This window comes from Passer montanus, unplaced genomic scaffold (assembly GCF_014805655.1).
Source record: "Passer montanus isolate IOZ18808 unplaced genomic scaffold, ASM1480565v1 scaffold57, whole genome shotgun sequence".
Taxonomy (NCBI): Eukaryota; Metazoa; Chordata; class Aves; order Passeriformes; family Passeridae; genus Passer; species Passer montanus.
Genome location: NW_024370705.1, coordinates 43896 through 61951, shown reverse-complemented (window position 1 = coordinate 61951; position 18056 = coordinate 43896). Strand labels below are relative to the sequence as shown.

Genomic DNA, 18056 nt, shown 5'->3' with positions numbered 1-18056 from the left:
AGCTTTTGTTTTAATGGAAGCAGTTAATTAAGTAGCTGTGTCTTGGTTGCTTTATTAGTATTTTAGTTTTTAATATTTGCTGTTTAGTATTTTAGTAGTTGCTTTATTTGTATTTTAAAAATACTGTTTATCCAAGGCTCACAGTGGTGAGGAACAATGTTTAACTGGAACTCCAACTCCTACTTTAGAGTGTATACACAATCGTGTGTGTGGACGGTGACTCTTGGGGGCTACTTTCAGGGGAGCCACACAATTCTCAGGAGAAAATGTCTCTTTAACCTTGTTTAAGGTTAAATCTTTAACCTAAACATTGATGTTTCCTCTAAAGTTAACACATTTTTAAAACAAATTACAGGAATATATATCAAAGCGATTTGTCAGTCACTGTCTGTTTCCAGTCACTGCCCCATGTGGGGCTGGTGTCCTGTGTTTGTTACAGTGATAAAGGACCACAGCTTTTCCCTTGTTCCCCCATCCTCAGAAAGTTCAACTTGGCTTTAGGCTGATTTCCCCCAGGTAATGAATTAAATCCTGCCATCTTGACCATCTTGAGTGAATTTCTTCAGCTTGTTTTTTCTCTTCTTTGTTTTGCATAGATCTCCCTTCTCTATCTTTCATGCTGGGGAGTTTTGCTTTTTTAAATCCAATAACTCTGAGGCACAATGAAACAAAAATAGGGTGACTAAAATAGCCTTAAGTGGAAACACCCTCCAGAGCCTTTAAAGAGCTGAAAAAAAAAATGTCTTGATTCTTGGGAGGTTATAAATATTAAATCTCTCCTAAAGACAGCCTGGAGAGGGGTGCTACCTCACATTCCCCTCTGCTCAGCATCACTTTTGTCACTCTGACCTGAAAGAAGAGTCATAACAGGGTGGTTTCAGACATCCAACATTGAGTGATAAACCATCTGGTAACCTTTCCTGAGAGGGGAAATGCTTTGGATAATTACTCTTTACCCTTTTTAGACTTTCTAAAAGTTTTTTAAAAATAGTTACTGAAAAATGTTTGTGGAGCAAAAATGTTCCAATAGTCCTTCTCTTTTTAATATCCCGTATCTACTTTCCTCACCAGGCTTTAAAATAACACAGTAATAGTAGTTAGAGTAATAATAATTGGATGATGATCATCATTGCCAACATCCTTACCCAGATCTCAAATACAAGACATTTCAGTGTTTTCTTTCTTTGGCTAGAAAATACTACAGTAGTCTGAAGGGAAGGCAGAGGTACTCTTATCCAGTCCAAAGCTGTTTCTGGAATAGCTGTGGAGCTCCACTGAGAACAGCTGCAGTTGAGGCAGTGAGGTGTTTGCACAGTTGTTCTCCTGCATTTATGTCTTTAAATCTGAATATAGTTTCAACTGAAAATGGTGTTCTGATACCAGCTCAGTGGTGTCATGTCAGACCAATGGTGTTAGTACTGAATATTTTACTGTAAAACTGGTCAATGCTGATAGGCCTGTGTGAGTCTCCTGCATCCTGAAATCTAGCCTGTCCATGGGCTCAGCCTCCCCCCATAGTTGCCTGATGGGGTGAATGTGTCTTGTGCTCCCTTACAGCTTGTGTATGCTTTTGTTTTTAGCCCTCACGGTAAGGCACTTTGTGTTCCTTGTCTCTGGAATTAAACTTCAGTAAACTCTGGTGAAATGATTACTATCTCTTGGGGGAAGGGAAAGGAATCGTTCTGTCCTAGGGATGATGTTAAAAGTCTATCCCTTGAACAATAGAAAGGCTGGAACTAAAAACGACAGACCCTCTCAGCTGTAAAGCCATTGTGTCCTTTCATTTTGTCCTGTGCTAATGAAGTCCTCTGCTAACTGCTGTAGGACCTGCTTGTGGTGACTTTCTCCCAAGCTGTCTGGCTGCCAGGAGTCCAGCAATTTGCTGCCAAAGTTAGCTTGTGTCCTACTGGTGCTTTAATTAACCAGAGTGTTCAGTTCAGCACTGTGAAGAAATAGGAGTGTTTATTCTGGATTACTGACCTTTTTAATAGTCCTGACTTATGCTCTAGTGCCAGTGCTCTCAAGTGTGTGGTGTCAGCGGGACATGGGATACAACAGACCCACTGTATCCTAGGGTCTTAATTTGTAAGAATTGACAACTGTGATGGACACAATAGATCATTTTTGTGAATTTTTTTTTCCAAAAGAAACATCTTCATGCAGTTCACATGGGCCAGTGGACTAGACTGAAACCAAAACCGTTTTTGGTCATCATCAAGGCACCTGTACAAATCTTCTGGTAACATCAGTGCCCTCAATCAGCATGTATCTCGCAGGGCTCTGTGGTACAGCTTCAGGATGCAGCTTGGGCTTTTGGCCTCTTTTTCTGGCCTATTTCCAGTGGTGAAGGAGTTACCTTCCTTCTTTATCTAAAAGATGTGTCTGTGTGTGTCTGTACACTGAAATAAGCCTTTTGTGTTCCCTGTCTCTTGTTGCAGATGAAGCTGCCAGTGTTATCCAGTTTGGTAAATCAGCCAAGCGATCACCTGAGTCCACTCAAATCGGGCAGTATGGGAACGGCTTGAAATCGTAGGTACAACGAGAGCCAGCCTGCTGAGGCTGGGGAGGTCGTAGTCTAGGTGATCAATGTACTTTTTGTTCAGAGGTGTATAGCTTTTTTCCCAGAAAAAAAAAAAAAAAAGCAGATGAACTCTAAGATTCCCTGGTTTGGTAGACAGGAGCTCTCTCAACATCTGTTGTAGTTTTCCAGTGGCCAAGAAGGCTCTGTACAGCTGACAACAGTGATTTGGGACTATGCCTGCATAAGGCAGAGGGTTAGAGCTTGGGGAAAATAATGGAAGAGCTGGAAACAAAATGGTCATCTCCCTGTTGCAGACAGGCAGTAAAATTTGAGCAAAATAGTGCTTCAGCCTCCCAACAGGAAAGTTATCTGGTGCAAGGCAGATGGACTTAAACCGTTTATTTTTGTTCTTAAACCAAACAAATGCAGGGAGAAGGGGAATGATGGAAGCAATGAGAGGAGGGGTAGGATTAAGTGCAGAGGAGCACATGTGGGAAAGGAATCCTACTGGTTGGAGTGGATTTGCTAGGAAAGAGGAAGAAGTTTGCTGTGTCTTTGGAAAAGTTACAGGGCTTTGTGACTTACTCCAGCTGTTCTGCTTTGTGCTCACCCATGTGGCTTGATTATATGCATCCCATTGGGAAATCAGTGGGACTCAGTAACCTGGGGGAAAAATTAGGGGATCTTTTTAGCTGCAGTGCAGGACAGATCCCAGATCCTGACTGTATGCTTCCAGGACAGATCTCTGTCCTTTCCTAACCTTGAGCAAGAGGTGTACTTTATTACATCAGAGAGATGCTGCCTGAAGCCCCAGCACATGCGAAGATAGGTTGTGGAACTGCTGTGGTATGTACTTAAGGCAGTCTGAAGAGAAATGCTCTGACATAACACCCATACTTCTTTTGATGAAATGTTAATTGTTACCTGTTAAGGTGTTTTGGATGAGCTTGGTAACAGGATAACTTGGTAGAGAAGATTGAGAAGATGCAAAGACACTATTTTGGATAGGAGAGTGGGGAGAACGAAGGGACTGTTTTGGATGAGCTTGGTAACAGGATAACTTGGTAGAGAAGATTGAGAAGATGCAAAGACACTGTTTGGGATGGGAGAGTGGGGAGAACGAAGGGACTGTCCCTTTTTGTGACAACAAGCTGCTAAGCTGCCTTAGCTGAAGTATCAGTAAGGCTTTAGTTAGGTTAGGAAATGAATTTTCTGTCTCCAGACTGCTAAACTTGATTCTGGGTACAGTGAAATGAAGAATGTGCTTGCTTTCACACTGACATTTCTGCTCAGAGATTTGAAGGTTATTGTTACATCTCAGTTGTCTTTTAATTTTTTTTAAATTTTTGTTTAAACTTTCTACATAGTATGAATCTGCAGTGCTGTACACCTTTTAATTGTGACTGATGTTAAATGTTTTGAAACATTGTGAAAATGCTCAAATTGATATGCCTTCTGAAAGGAATGAGATGTTTAGCGAGAAATGATAGTTGCTGTTTCAACCCTCCTGCCTAACTCGGTTTTGGCATCTCATAACTGAACATAATGGGAAGAAAGCTCATTAATGTGGCCTGCATTCTGAACAGTATGGTGCATCAGATGTAACACACAGTTTGACCTCTCCCTACAGGGGTTCCATGCGGATTGGGAAGGATTTTATCCTGTTCACAAAGAAAGATAACACCATGACTTGCCTCCTTTTATCACGGACGTTCCATGAGGAAGAAGGCATTGACGAGGTTTGCATGTGCTTCTTGTAATGAACTAATATAGTGAATGCTGCCTCATCTGAACTTGCCCAGCTCTCACAGAAGAGTCTGTGTCAGGGCTGTTTGTGACTCTGGTGGGATCAGTGTAAGGCTTTCTTTTGGTATTATGCTGTAGGGCTTCTGCAAAGTCAACAATTTTTTTTTCCTTTTTGTTTTAATTCTAATTCAGAAGTCTCTCTAGAGTAGAGCAAGTTTGGAGGGCTTATTTCAGTCACTTAAAGGTGTGCTTATGCTAAGTTCAGGACATGCCCAGACATGTTGCATTTTCCTTTTCCCACAAAATTTGAGTTTGAAATGTATTTAATTTTACTGTGCTGATTTGATTTTGTGTAGAGAATTAAAAGTGTTTAATGAAAAAGTGAAGTTGCTACCCACGGGTCATTAACTGCAGGTGTGTCTTCTTACAGATATTTTTGATTTTTAATAAAAAGTCAGTGTAGTTCTACCTATGAAAAACTTGCATATTTTAATAGATAACTCAGGCATTGTTGTTCCAGGAAGGGTTGATAATTTAAATTTGCACTGGGATGGCATCTCAGAAAGCATCTTGTAGTATGAGGGAGGGATTGAAGGGACCTGTGCAGATAAGCTGGGGAGGGGCAGTGCATGCTGGTAGCCAGCCCATGACTGAAGCAGATTGGGAAGAGTAAAGTAAGTCTAATTGCCCCAGCAGCTTTGGCTAATTTTTTGGCTTGACCACAATTCTAGAATGGGATTTGTGTCATTGATGTGCAGCTGCAGTTTATAATTCTGTCTATATTTTTACTCTAAATGGGAGAAACCACCTTGCTAGCATCCTTTAAAAAAATCAAAGACTGAGATCAGGATAAATATGAGTGAAGGATATCCGAATTCAAGAGAGGAATTAAGCCAAAGTGGATTTTTTAGTATTATGAAAATTGCTACATGAAAAGGGCAACAAAAGCCATTGAGTGTGTGAGTAGCCAGTACTAATGTGACTTGGGAATGGTTCACTCTGAGACTGGTATTTTAAGAAGGCAACTCAGAGGCTGGCAGAGAGGGTCTGTGAGCATTTGACAGACATGCGAACTACTGAAGAGCTGGAAAGGGCTCTCATGGTGACTTAGGGGGCTGTCAGGAGGGGTAAGTCACTGGACCATGACCTGCAGGAGGGGCTGACTGGAGTGGGAGAGCCTGAGTCACTCTCAATACAATGGGATTTGCAGGTCATTGTTCCCCTACCCACCTGGAACGCACGGAGCCGTGAACCCGTGACGGACAACATGGAGAAATTTGCTATCGAGACAGAGCTCATTTACAAGTATTCCCCTTTCAAATCAGAACGGGAAGTGATGGACCAGTTCAATAAGATACGTGGTGAGAAAGGTACATGCGGATGGTGCAGGTCACAAGTGAGGTATTTGGGGTTTGGTTGGGATTCACCTGGCTGACTTGTTACTTGCTCAGGCACCCTGGTGATCATCTTTAACCTCAAACTAATGGATAATGGAGAGCCAGAGCTGGATGTGACTTCTGACCCTCAAGATATTCAGATGGCAGAAACACCCCCAGAGGGAACGTAAGTGTGACTGGTGTAACAGGCCCTGATCAAATTTGGTGTAGGGTATGGCTATATACTGTGTGCATGGATTTTTTTTTAAATTCTCTTTTTGTAGTGAATTAGAGAATTTAAAAGATCTGTACTTTGTTCTTAAGTATTTTGGGGTTCATGTGTGTGTCAGCCCATGGGTGTTGTGGCTGTGTTTGGGGTGAATGCCTGCAATGGCTGATCTCAGCTTAGCCATTAGCTAAGAAGACTCACTGTCCTTTAGGCACCATAAAAAAGGAGCCTTAATTTTCTATACCTATCAAAGATGCTTTCATCAGAATGCTCCCAAATTGCTGTTCAGTTTTGTGGCAAAACATGAGGTGCTGCGCAGGTCAGCCTCTGTAGGTGGATAATATGGAAGGCAGGTGGGGTGTATCATCACATCTGTCAGGGAGCAGGGAGCACTTCTTCCTGCAGAGGGGCAAGAAGGATGTGCTCAGAGGGCAGCTGGAAGAGCACAGGCTCCTGTTTAGAGAGAGCTGAATGTTTGCTGAGTTGATCACCTGTAGCCTGAAAACAAAAAACTGAGCTGAAATGAGCCGAATATCCCAGAGCTCCGTGGGCACACCTAGCAAGCTTTACCTTTTTGATGAGATTACATGCTCTTTCCCTGCAGTAGTTGAATTTTCCATAGGAAGTTTCAGACCCTGTAAAGCAGCTCTATGTATTAGAGTGATGTTACTGAGCAAATTCCTTGGGGCCCTCCAAGGGATCTCAGTATCTTTAATGCCTGTTTGTAAGGCAAGCATGATTTCCACTGATCACTGCCTCTTCTTTCGGATGTTGTGGTACCATGTGTGTCAGTGAGTAGTGCAGGTTCTGTGGCAGTATACCACTGACTCACTGAAGGATGGAAACGCTTTGGTAGGTGGACATCCTTTTAGTGTTAAATAGTCCAGTTTATAGATTTGTCCATTATTATCCAGATGTATTCAAACTCCCTCTTCAGGTTGCAGTAACATGAGTATCAGTGTCTTGTAGCAGTAGTTGTGATGTACAGTTCAACAAAGAGTCTGGAGAAGACATAAGTAGAAAAAATGTTAAAGAAAAGCTTTACTTAATGTAGCTTCATGGTAATTAAAACAGAGAGACCTTTTCTTTCATCTGTCTGTTTTGCTAAGGGTATCTCTTGGGCATATTCTGAAGTAGATGGCTCTCTTTCAGCAAGCCGGAGCGCCGCTCCTTCCGTGCCTATGCTGCTGTGCTTTACATTGATCCCAGGATGAGGATCTTCATCAATGGACACAAAGTACAAACCAAACGACTCTCATGCTGCCTCTACAAGCCAAGGTAAGTGTTGGATCCAAGATCTGTGGGTGTGTGGGACCATTTGGAGTTAGAGAAAATATGTAGTGTTTTGCTCTCCAGGTGTATCCTGCATAATTCCATTCCTAACCTTAACGCCACAGAATCAGACGATAAGAGAATGGCGTGTGCTGTTGACATAATGGGAAGAAAGATACATATTGGAAAAATCAAATGCCTTTGAAAATTGCATGAGTCATTGGTGCAATTTGGCTCCCTTTCAGAGCAAACAAAGAAATTAAGATCCTTGTTGTATGTAATGCCATATTCACACAAAACTGTTGGGTAACTATGTTGTTGTTTTTGAGCAGAAGAAGGAAATGCATATGGTGGGTGTTAAGATTATTTCCAAAAAGAAGCTAGACTGAGTGCTTTGAAACAGTTGCTTTTATATGTAGCTAATCCAGGTTTGAATAGAGTTTGAGAAAAAGCTTTCCCTATATTCCTTTTAGATTTTCTTAAACAAAAAATGTGACAGTGAGCTGGGGTGTGCTGTCAGTTCGCAGAATAGAGACTGGAAAAGGTTACGGGGATGGGATGGGAAAGGGAAACCTGTATTTCAGTCTGCTTGAGGCAGACTCTCTCTGGGAGCACACAGTCTGCATTCTACATACCCTGGCAAAATTTATTTGAATCAAATAGTAATAATTTTGTAGAGTATTTGTGGTTTTTTTAGTATAGCATTTTGGGCTCATTCTCAGCCTACTAGGCACTGTTAGCAGCCATAGGCCAATGTTACACCATTGTTAGTGCCTGAAGAGCCTGGCTGGTTTTTAACTTAGGCTTCCTCAGCTCCTTACATGAGATTGTGTGAAATGGTATCAGAAACCTGACCAAAAGAAAAGTATTACACCCACTGCTCCTCATGCTGGCCAGGCCAGTTGTTCCCCTGTGGAAGGCAGGGAACTTGCCACTGTAAATCCTGATTTACTGGGTAGAGAATCTCTGGATTTCTGTATTTTTGACTATGTTTTATCTACATGGGAGGGCCTTGTGCTGCTTCTGCTTGTGCTGTAGTCCATCAGAAGTACTAGGGAGGGAAACCAGGGGAGGACACAGATTTTTATCTCATCAGAGACAAGCTTCTTGTGAGACTCATAAACAAGATGCCATCATTGTGAGTGATGCTGCCTAGCATCATGACAATATTAGGTGTCCCAGGTCACCCCAGATGTTCATCTACCTCAGTGTCTTCTTCAAGTGGTCAGTAGTCTATTCTAAGGAGCCCCAAGCTGATGTGTGCTGATGCCAAGTGTATCTCACAGATCTGCTTGTGCCACATCTGAGCAGACTCCTGTAGATCTGCTTAGAGTGATAGGCCAATGCAAATTCCTGAACATTGTAAAGACATCTACATTTAAAATCCCCATTCCTGCAACAGATCAGTAAAGACTGCAACGCCTTCCTGCAGAGCACAGTGTAAATCTTCTCAGTCTTGTGGCAATTATTGTGGCTTTTTTGGGCCTCTCTGGAGAGTGTCCAGACTCCTCCCTTCTGTCTGGACTTCCCAATGCTGGCTTTGGGTACTAGAAGAAGGACAAGCCATCAAAGCCTTTACTGTGGGTTCTGAGAGCCAGCACTGTTCTTGGGGTAGATGCCGTGCTGTGCCCTTGGCAGGTTGAAGAAGTTGTCTTTTTCGTCAGGAGAGCTCAAATCTGCCTTGGGTGGTTCTTTCTAAAGGGAAAACCAGTAAATCAGTCCATTCTGAAAGTGGTTACTTTGCTTTTACTACCATAGCTGTAGGGTTTTTTTACATTTCTCTCCCTGAACCTGCTGAAAAGGGTCACTTATGCCCTCACTTTCCCTTTAGAGCTGAAGCCAGAGCTCACCATCCTCATTTATCTACTAGGCTTTGAGTGCTCTGCAGGTTAATACTGGGTTAATCCCTTGCATTTGTGCCAGCACTGTTTTGTCTGTGAGTGCATGGGGGAAGGGACCTCCATTATGGTGCTCCTTTGGGGTCAGCTGATGTAGCAGTGATGCTCAGCTCTTCAGCATTGGCTGTGCTTCTGGCCCAGTAGCCTGGGCCAGGTAAATGCTGAACCTTCCTGGTCAAGCAAAGGGATGGGGAGCAGACAGTGGAGGTGCTGCTGCCTTACAGCCTGAGTAGCCGGTGTGCTTGTCTGAGACATCTGAAGGGCTCTTTTCTATCAGAGGGGGCTCCTTCCTGCTGTCCGTCAGGTTGTCTTTATCTCTGAGGGAAAAGGCTGTACAATGGCTTGTCTGTAGGTTCTGGTGTTGGTGTTAGGGGACAATGTATGGAAATCCACTGTGGATTTAGGGTATGTAAGTGCCTTTACTGAAAAAAAGATTTTGCAGCCCTTGCACTGTTTTTCAGGAATAGCACTGCATCACCTGAGCAGGACACTAGTTTTCTGTTTGTCACCACCCATGTTTCTGTGGGAGAGCCTTCCCCTCATCTTTCTGGAGCTGATAATGTTGTGGTGGCAGAGGCTGGATGGTTTTGTGTGGATTCTTCACCAGCCTTTGTGGTTGTGTTACCACATTCCCAGCTTCCCTGGGAGTGGCCTGTGTCTCCTGAAGGATTGCTTCCATCTCTTCCCCAGTACCTGTTGGACCTTGTTTAGCAGTATGGGCTGTGCAGGTAGAAATAGCCAGGCCACATGTAAGGCTTGTGCTTCCATGAGGGCACTCCAAGGCAGTTGGAATGAGAGTCTTGAAGGTCATGATGGTTCACGGTACCATCATCTAGGACACCCAACAGCTGCTTACAGTGCTCCCTACAGCAAAGGAGTGCTGTCGCTACGGTCCCGCCAAGTGCTGCCCTGCCTGCTGAGCTGGGCATGGGGGGATAATTCAGCTTCACCTGCTTCTCTGTCTTTTTATTTTTGCCTTAGAAGTCAGGCAGGTGTGGGTGAAGTAGTGTAGTTATGCCAACATGTTGAAAGCAGCCTGGCTTTCAAAGTGTGCTGTCTCCCGGCCCCAGATAGCTTTCATCAACCTTACATAGGTTAGAGATGATGCCACCAAAATCCTGACTCTTTAGCTCCTGACATGATGAAATCACCAACTGTGATTTCCGGAAGTCTTAGCACTCACCTGCTTTTTCCCCAGGGAGGAAATCCTTACAAATACCAGAAGATGAGTTTAGCAAAATGTATTTCCGGGAACTGTGCTTGTGGTATTAATTTTTTAGATTTGGGATCAAGGGATTCCTGTTGGTGAGACTATGTCTGATGTCAGTACCGTGTGTGCTCACCCACAGAAACAAACCTAAACAAAGCTTTTCATAAATACAAGGTTGTTTCTTGTGAATCCTGACAGTTTATCTGCCATCTGGGGGGAATTTTGTCGCTTATTAGGGTCTAAGTGTGATTCCAATCAATTAGCCAGTCAAGTGTTACATCCCCATGTGTTTTTGCCTCTCTGTAAAAACAGCATTTTTAATGGCTTTTGTTTAGCTAAATACTGAAAAAGTTAATCCCATCCATTTGGGATGGGATTTTCCTCTCTTGGTATATCCAAAACCTCATGTCTTAAGATGATCTGAGTTCCTGCAGGCTCTGCTTGTCCTAGGTGTCATTTTTCCTTGTGATGTGCTTGGAGGTGATACACACTGATGAGCTTCTGCCTCACAAACACCAGTCTCTCACTCTGCAGCAGTCAGTGAATTTGGATCTGTATTTGGCATGTTAGCATACAGGGAAGGTGAAACAAGCTGCTCCATCTCCAGCACAATTTACAAGGTTGTGAGTCAGAAACAAAACATACAGAAGTGTCTTGAAGTTCTGATCAAATTGTTGTTCTGCTTTGAGATAGCAGAACAACAACTGTGTGGGATGGCCCTGTCAGACTGCACCTGTGGACAGCTGTTTACAGGAAAGGTTATTTAGCTGTGGTAGGAGGGTTTCGAGAAGCTTTCCATATATATTCACTCCTCCTTTTTACTTCTGAAGAAATTATTTCTCTAAGTCTTGATATTTGCTACAAGAATTTGGATATATTTCACCACCACTTCTTAATGCAGAAGAAGAGAGTATATTGTGGTTGGAGCTACTACTAAAACATCGCTGACTTGAAAATATTTTGCTTAGCTTCATCCAAAAACGTCCAGTTGATGATATGTAAACCTCCTCCATTTATTGAATCTGTTGGGAGGAGTGGAGTAGCATGTGGGGACCTTGTTCTCTCATGCAGTGATGAAATTTTAGTTTGACCTTATTGCTGAATTTGCTGATTAATAAATTTTGATCATCACAGGATGTACAAATACACTTCAAACCGTTTCAAGACCCGTGCAGAGCAAGAGGTGAAGAAAGCAGAGCACATGGCGAGGATAGGTAAGTCATCAGGGTACACTTTCATTTGTTACTAAGGGGAAGACTAAACCCTTGATTGGTGTGACCTGGGGTTGGCTGCTTCTGGGATCACTGGAATTGCTCAGGAACTGAATTATTGCAGCAACTGCAGATGACACAGACTTATGTTCATGCAATGGAAGGAATGTACATTGTTCCCAGAGACCATTTCATCTGAGTAGCAGATGTACAGGATAACTCTTGGAGTCCCAGCAGTTTGCCCCCACTCCAGCAGAAGCCTGGCTGACCCCTGTCATCCTGCAGTTCTTCTCTCACCTTTAAGATATTATGAGCTTTTGGTTGTGTTTTCATTTTGCACCTTTCCTGTTAAGGCAGTTAAAAAGTAGATTTTTATTCTGTCACTTAATGTAAAAAGGAATTGGTCTGGGTATAAAAGGGAGCCCTAGTTTGTTTGGTTTTAACCCTTCTAGGCATACTTTTTGCCCATCTAATCTTCCTTTCCTGTTAAGTCCTGTAATCCTCAGGGAAAACTTAGTTTGTAATAATTGGATATTCAGCATATAGCAATCACACAAGCATATAAATACAGCATTAAACTGTATTATAACTGCATTAGATGTCCAGAAATTTAATACAAAAAGCAGCGTCCCTCCCTAACCCTTGATGCAAAAACACCATAGTGAAGGCAGAATCTTGAAGTTGTAAGTGATTTATGACCTGTATCTTCTGATAGGTTTCATAAATCAACTACATAAATCACTTGGAGGCATGTGTCCTCTGTGCCTGTATCAGAGCTGCTTTGGGCATGTCTGTGTGTGGCTGCAGGTCATATATACAAGGGATGGTGCTGCATTCAGCCTGTACAGCATCACAGAGAGCAGTGTGATTGTGACCTTGCCCCAGAGAAAAGGAGCAGAGTGAAATGATGTGAATTGCCATGCTCTCTGTTCCTCCTTTAGGAAGTACAGCCTGGCAAGATAGACTTGGTAAGATGAAGCTTAAGCAGATTTTGTTGTGTGCCTCAATCCTCATAGGTGAATTTATTTTTACATTGAGCCCTATAGCTAGGGCAGGTCTTGAGCACACACTCCCACTGCTTTTCAAGAAGATGCAAAGAGCAGGATTTAGAGAAGCTTCTCCCCTGAAGCAGTCTGTGAGGCTTTAATGATACTTAATAGTGGAGCTTAGTGTATGGCACTGAAAAATGGTGTCCATTGTTGTCCCAGTGCTGAGAACAGGTCCCATTGGCCATAAAATGACACATATTTCCATCACCAAACCAGCCTGGTGCCTTTGGGTGTGCAGGGATCACTGAACCTGCAGTGTGCCCAGGGCAATGGCATCCTGGCCTGTGCTAGAAATAGTGTGGCCAGTAGGACCAGGGAAGTGATTCTTCCCCCTCCTGCCTAGTACTCAGGACTGGTGAGGCCAGACCTCAAGTACTGTGTCCAGTTCTGGGCCCCTCATTTCAAAAAGGACATTGAGGTGTTAAGAGTGAGTCCAGAGAAGGGCAACGGAGCTGATGAAGGGTCTGGAGTGCGTGTCCTGTGAGGAGAGCTGGGGTGGTTTAGCTTAGAGAGAAGGAGGCTCAGGTAAAACTACCTGAAAGGAGGCTGTAGCCAGGTGGGGGTAGGTCTCTGCTCCCAGGCAAGTAGTCACAGGATGAAAAGACATAGTCTAAAGGTGCGACAAGAGAGGTTTAAGTTGGACATTAGGATTAATTTCTTCACAGAAGGGATCATTAGATATTGGAATGGACTGCCCAGAAAGGTGGTGGAGTCACCATCCCTGGAGGTCTTTAAGGAAGGACTGCATGTGGCACTTAGTGCTGTGGTCCAGTTGACATAATGGTGTTGGTTACAGGTTGAACTCCATGATCTCAGAGGTCTTTTCCAACCTAATTGATTCTGTGAACTGTCCCCGTGCTTTTGGTGTGCAGGGATCACCAACCCAGCCCAGTGCTTCAGGGAGTGCAGGGATCACTGAATGGGCCTGGTGTTTCTGGGGGAAAGAGGGTGCTGAGCAAAGGGCTTAGGACACTGTGGTGAAAACTCCCAGCTGACCTCAGACTATTACTGCAAGATTGGAGCATACATGTAGCCTCACATGGAGCCTCCAGGACTAAAACATGCTCAGGGTATTATCCTCTGAGGCCTACGTCTCATTGCTTTACTTGTAGAAAAATAGATTTAATCTGTAGCACCAAGCTTTCTTGTTCTGCTACTGGTAGAAATGATTACTTTCTCATGGTCTCCAGTACTCCAGAGGGATCATCACTCAGGAATGATTTGCAGTTTGCTCTTTTAAACCCAGGAGTACATTGTGACAAACGGTGGGTCTCAGTTGAGCAAACAGCAGTTCCAGAATGCCAGAGATATCTGCCTACAAGGAATGTGTTGGCATCAGTCAGACTGAGAGATTGCTGAGTCTCTGGAAGTAGCTTATGAGCTTGTGGAATTAAAACAGTATAACCAAAACTAGCTGGGTGGGGAAGATGTATGAGCAGCAGTGACTATTGGTGGCATGGCTTTAGCATATCTAAAAAGAGCTATGGCTCAGGAGTGAAGACATATATATATTTAAGATGAGGAAAAGCCACTTTTCATTCCACAGGAACTAACTTCCTGCCTCATGCAATAAGCTTCCTAAGTGAGTGGGTGGACCTAGGAGAAAAGTACCATTCCTGGGCAAGGTGGCTGTGAAAGACCATCACCTGCTTTCTGTGTTCTTCTGAACTGAGACTGAGTACTGCACTGAGGCACCTTGGCATTGCTTTGCCTCACTTCTGGAAATCCCTTTCCAAAGTTGGGAAGGCAAACAAATGGAAGGGGTGAGGAGTCATGCAGGTGTCAAGTACTGGAAGCTAACAGCTCTGTGCTGCTCTAGGTATTATTTCAGCTTATTTTGGTGTGTCCAGTGACGTGCTTGGCAGTGCCATGGGTACACCATGCCTGCTGTCCCCTGGGAGGATGTGAATATGGGTTCCAGTTGCTGCGTGCTCACTGTCCTGCATAGGACACGCATCTTTATGCCTTGGGGCCTCAGCCCTGTAACTGTATCGGTCCCTGTCAGCTGTCTCAGTTGTCACTGCGTTAGTGGAGCAGGTTTGACCTGTGCCCTTCTGGGTTACCACTGTGTTTTTTCCATTAGCTGCAAATATGTTTAGCCCACCAACAACTTCCCTATAAGCTCTGATTAAGTGGACCAAGTGCTTTAAGCAGCCTCCAGCCTCCTGTTGGCTTGATTTAGCCAGACTGTCTCGTGATGAGGGCTAGTTACACAGCACAGTCTTTGATAAGCAGCTGTGAACCCCAGAGCATGCTGCTGTGGGAATGTGGCAAACAAAACTCCCAATGGGACAATGCGTAGAAAGGAAAAGAGATTTGTGTTGTAGTCGTCTGAGTGAACTGACTGGCTACAGACTCCAGTTTCCTTCTGGCTGGCAACCAGAGTGCTGCTTTTTGGAGAGATACTGGTAATCCCTAGGAGCCAATTGCTATCCTGTCATCTTCTTGCTTACCTCATCCTATGTAAATCTTAGGCAAGGTCGTACCTCCACTGGTGTGTTTCCTTGTTTTGAGTGTCTCACAGCCACAGTTTATCTCCCTATGAAGAGAGCAAGGAGGGAAATGGCTTCTGGGTGTGCTGTAACGATGCTGCTGCACTCCCACTTGTGGGGGTGCAGGCATTGTTTGCCATGGCATGAGCTACGCCATCCCTCAGCATGTACCCTTTGTATTGCCAAATTACAGAATCACAGGATGATTTGTATTGGAGGGGATCTTAAAGCTCATTTTGTCTAAAGTCTCCCTGAAGCCTTCTCCAGGCTGAATACCCCCAGCTCTCCCAGCCTGTCTCCAGAGCAGAGGTGCTGCAGCCCTTGGAGCATCTCCTTGGCCTCCTCTAGATGCTCTCCAGCAGCTCCAGCTCCTTTCTGTGCTGAACCCCAGGGCTAGAGGCAGCTCTGCAAGTGGGTTCTCACCTGGACGGGGCACAGGGGCAGAATCTCCCCCTCCCTTGCTGCACATGCTGTAGGATCAGCTCAGGTCATGGAAAGTTTCTGGGGGCCAGAGCAAACAGCTGGAAAAGGTCCAACTCTCATGCACCAGCACCCCCAGTTCCTTGTTACTCAGGACTGCTCTCAGTCCATTATATCCTTGCAGAGAATGAGGTTTATTGAATGACTCTTAAGTAACACAAGGGTGGTATGTGCCTATTGTCAGCATTCCTGTTTGCCTAGGAGAGAGGCAAAAAGGGGAGTTCCTTTTACATGGTAAGTTTCTTGCATGTGAGATCATATGCAGGGTAGGTTTTCCGAATGCTGGGTCCTATGTAACATGTAGCACAGATTTGTCTTTTTTCCAGGCAAAATTTAGCAATTATTAGAGATAAAAGCATTTCTGAGGGTTGTCCTTTCCCTTAATCTTTGCAAGAAAATTGCCTCTTTGGAAGTCCTTTTCAAGCCTGAACTTAGTCTTGGTTTTGTGAGAACCTTTCTCTGAATCACATTACCAAGCAGAGCAGGCAGGGCCATAGGAATCCTTAGACTTTGCAGTTCCTTGTTGTCTTCCTCACAGATCCTTCCTTCAAATGTGCTTTTGCACAGTTTATCCCTGCTATTGTGCCAGTGTTGATTGTGACCTCTGAGCATGTTTAAGATGCCATGTCAGTGGGACCCTCTCATGTAAGGTTTGATTTTTATACATTTTCGTGTTTCCTTTGTACCTTTGTACACATCAGTGCAGCAAAGGCTCTCTGGAATTGCTCTCTTTGGGTGAATGCCTAACGATGTCTGTCTGTACCAAATGGCTGACAGCATCCTTGTGCCTGTATGTTTCAGCGGAAGAGAAGGCTCGTGAGGCGGAGAGCAAAGCCCGTGCCCTCGAGCTACGCCTCGGAGGGGATCTCACGCGGGAGTCCAGGGTGAGCCTTGTGTTTTTGGCAGCATGTTGTGTTTTGGGCACCAAGGGATGTTCAAAGCAGTGGAGTGATGCTGACTGGGCAGCACCCCATGGCAGCATGTCGTGTGCTGATTAAGCACATGGTGGCTACAGTCAGCAGTGAACTTCCAGCATCATTTAGGCATCTCCATGGCTTCATTGCCACTGGATATGTTTCACCATCTTCACGTGGTGTGCAGCCCAAGTGAGAAGTGTGCTGGCATTCCCCTGCCTACACACCCAATATATCCTGCATGGGAAGGTGACCTTCAGATTCCAGGTGCTGTTTGCTGACAGCCTCTGTTGTAAGTGGCCCAGGGAACAGAACTAGAGCTACGGGCTTTTTGGCTGTTCCCTGCTGCCTGTGCAGCTGTCTCTGTGGCATTTGGGCAGGGGCTTTTGGAGAGGGCTTCTTTGCTTCCTTCAAGTGGGACTGTGGCTTTGAGGGGCAAGGCTGAGCCCTGGCACCAGGAGTTGGGAGGAGGGCTGGCAGGGACACCAGAAAGGTCAGCAAGTAACACCAGTTTAATATCACTGAGCTTCCTGTTGGTATGTAATGGAAACAGTAGTATCCAAGTGCCCTGGATGTCTCCTTGTGCTCCAGTGGCACTGTTTTCAATTTCCTTAATCCTGTTTTTACATGTAGACATTTTCCTCCAAGCAGCTGTATAGCTGCTTAAACAACTTAGCATAAGTTTGCCCTACCTGTGGAGTCACACTGGTTGTACCTGTCTACCAGTTGTGACTTCTTTACATTTAAAACATTTCTCAGCTCTTCCTGAAAGAGCAGAAAATCATAAATTGAGTGAATTTTATGGATTTCCCAGCTTGACTATGCAGTGCTTGACTTTGCAGGTGACATTGCGTCAGGTCCAGAACTCGGCCATCACCATGCGGCGGGAGGCTGATGTCAAGAAAAGGATTAAGGATGCAAAGCAGCGGTGAGTGCAGGGGCTTCCAAACTCTGGAGTGCCTAGGCTGTTTGCTCCAGGTGCTCATATAGCTCTCCTGTTTTGCATGTATTTTCGGTTCACCTCAAAGGTTAAATATCCATGGGCGTCTTATGTGCCTGGGTTGTTAAACTGAGCAGCTGGCGCACTATGCTGGTTACCTCTCTGTGTCCCTGCATTCATCACTGGTGATCAGAAGCAGTTCAGAGGATTATGCTTTTCCACAGCATTGTACTTCATTCAGAAAACAAACAAAAAAAAATCCTGAAAGATGTGTATAATAGGATGGCTTCTGTACTAACCAATCCCTGCTGTCTTTTGGAAAATTCTTGAGTTACAGAGGATGTCCTAGGACAGTTTTTTGCTGTTTCCCTGATCTGGGTGCATCAATGAAAGAACTGCTTTCTGGTTTCCAAAGGCTGTGTAAGATCAGGTTGGATCTGAATCCAGACAGTAGGACAGCTACTAAATTTCCCATAATTAAATCCCTGACTTTTGACCCACCACTTCATTTTCCATGGTTTAGATGATAATTTTACTTCCTGTCCCCTCTGATAAAAAATGAGGAGATGTCCTTTTTGTTTTGTAGGTGAGTACATGCTATTTCTTGAAGTATAAGGCTCTACATTCTTTTCCAGAAGTTAGTAAAAGAAAATTAATCCCTGAGATGGATGTTTTGCCACACTTGCTCATGCTCTTGAATCATGGTTTTCTACCTCAG

The 18056-nt window shown here is 44.2% G+C and overlaps 1 protein-coding gene across 8 annotated transcripts in view; it reads left to right on the top strand.

Annotated features, from left to right (window-relative positions):
- The window catches only part of MORC2 (MORC family CW-type zinc finger 2), a 48536-nt gene that overhangs the window by 14539 nt on the left and 15941 nt on the right, over window positions 1-18056 (top strand). For 6 of the 8 annotated variants that reach the window (XR_005629438.1, XM_039725809.1, XM_039725811.1 and 3 more), the window contains exons 5-12: window positions 2439-2529; window positions 4152-4260; window positions 5478-5637; window positions 5719-5830; window positions 7025-7150; window positions 11387-11466; window positions 16286-16368; window positions 17241-17326. Coding sequence is in view for 7 of the 8 variants with exons in the window: in XM_039725809.1 (XP_039581743.1) it covers window positions 2439-2529; window positions 4152-4260; window positions 5478-5637; window positions 5719-5830; window positions 7025-7150; window positions 11387-11466; window positions 16286-16368; window positions 17241-17326 (847 nt within the window). In the remaining variant the exon portion in view is untranslated. Of the gene's footprint in view, window positions 1-2438; window positions 2534-4151; window positions 4261-5477; window positions 5638-5718; window positions 5831-7024; window positions 7151-11386; window positions 11467-16285; window positions 16369-17240; window positions 17327-18056 lie in introns of all 8 variants that reach the window. The other 2 variants (XM_039725812.1, XM_039725813.1) reach the window with 2 other exon arrangements.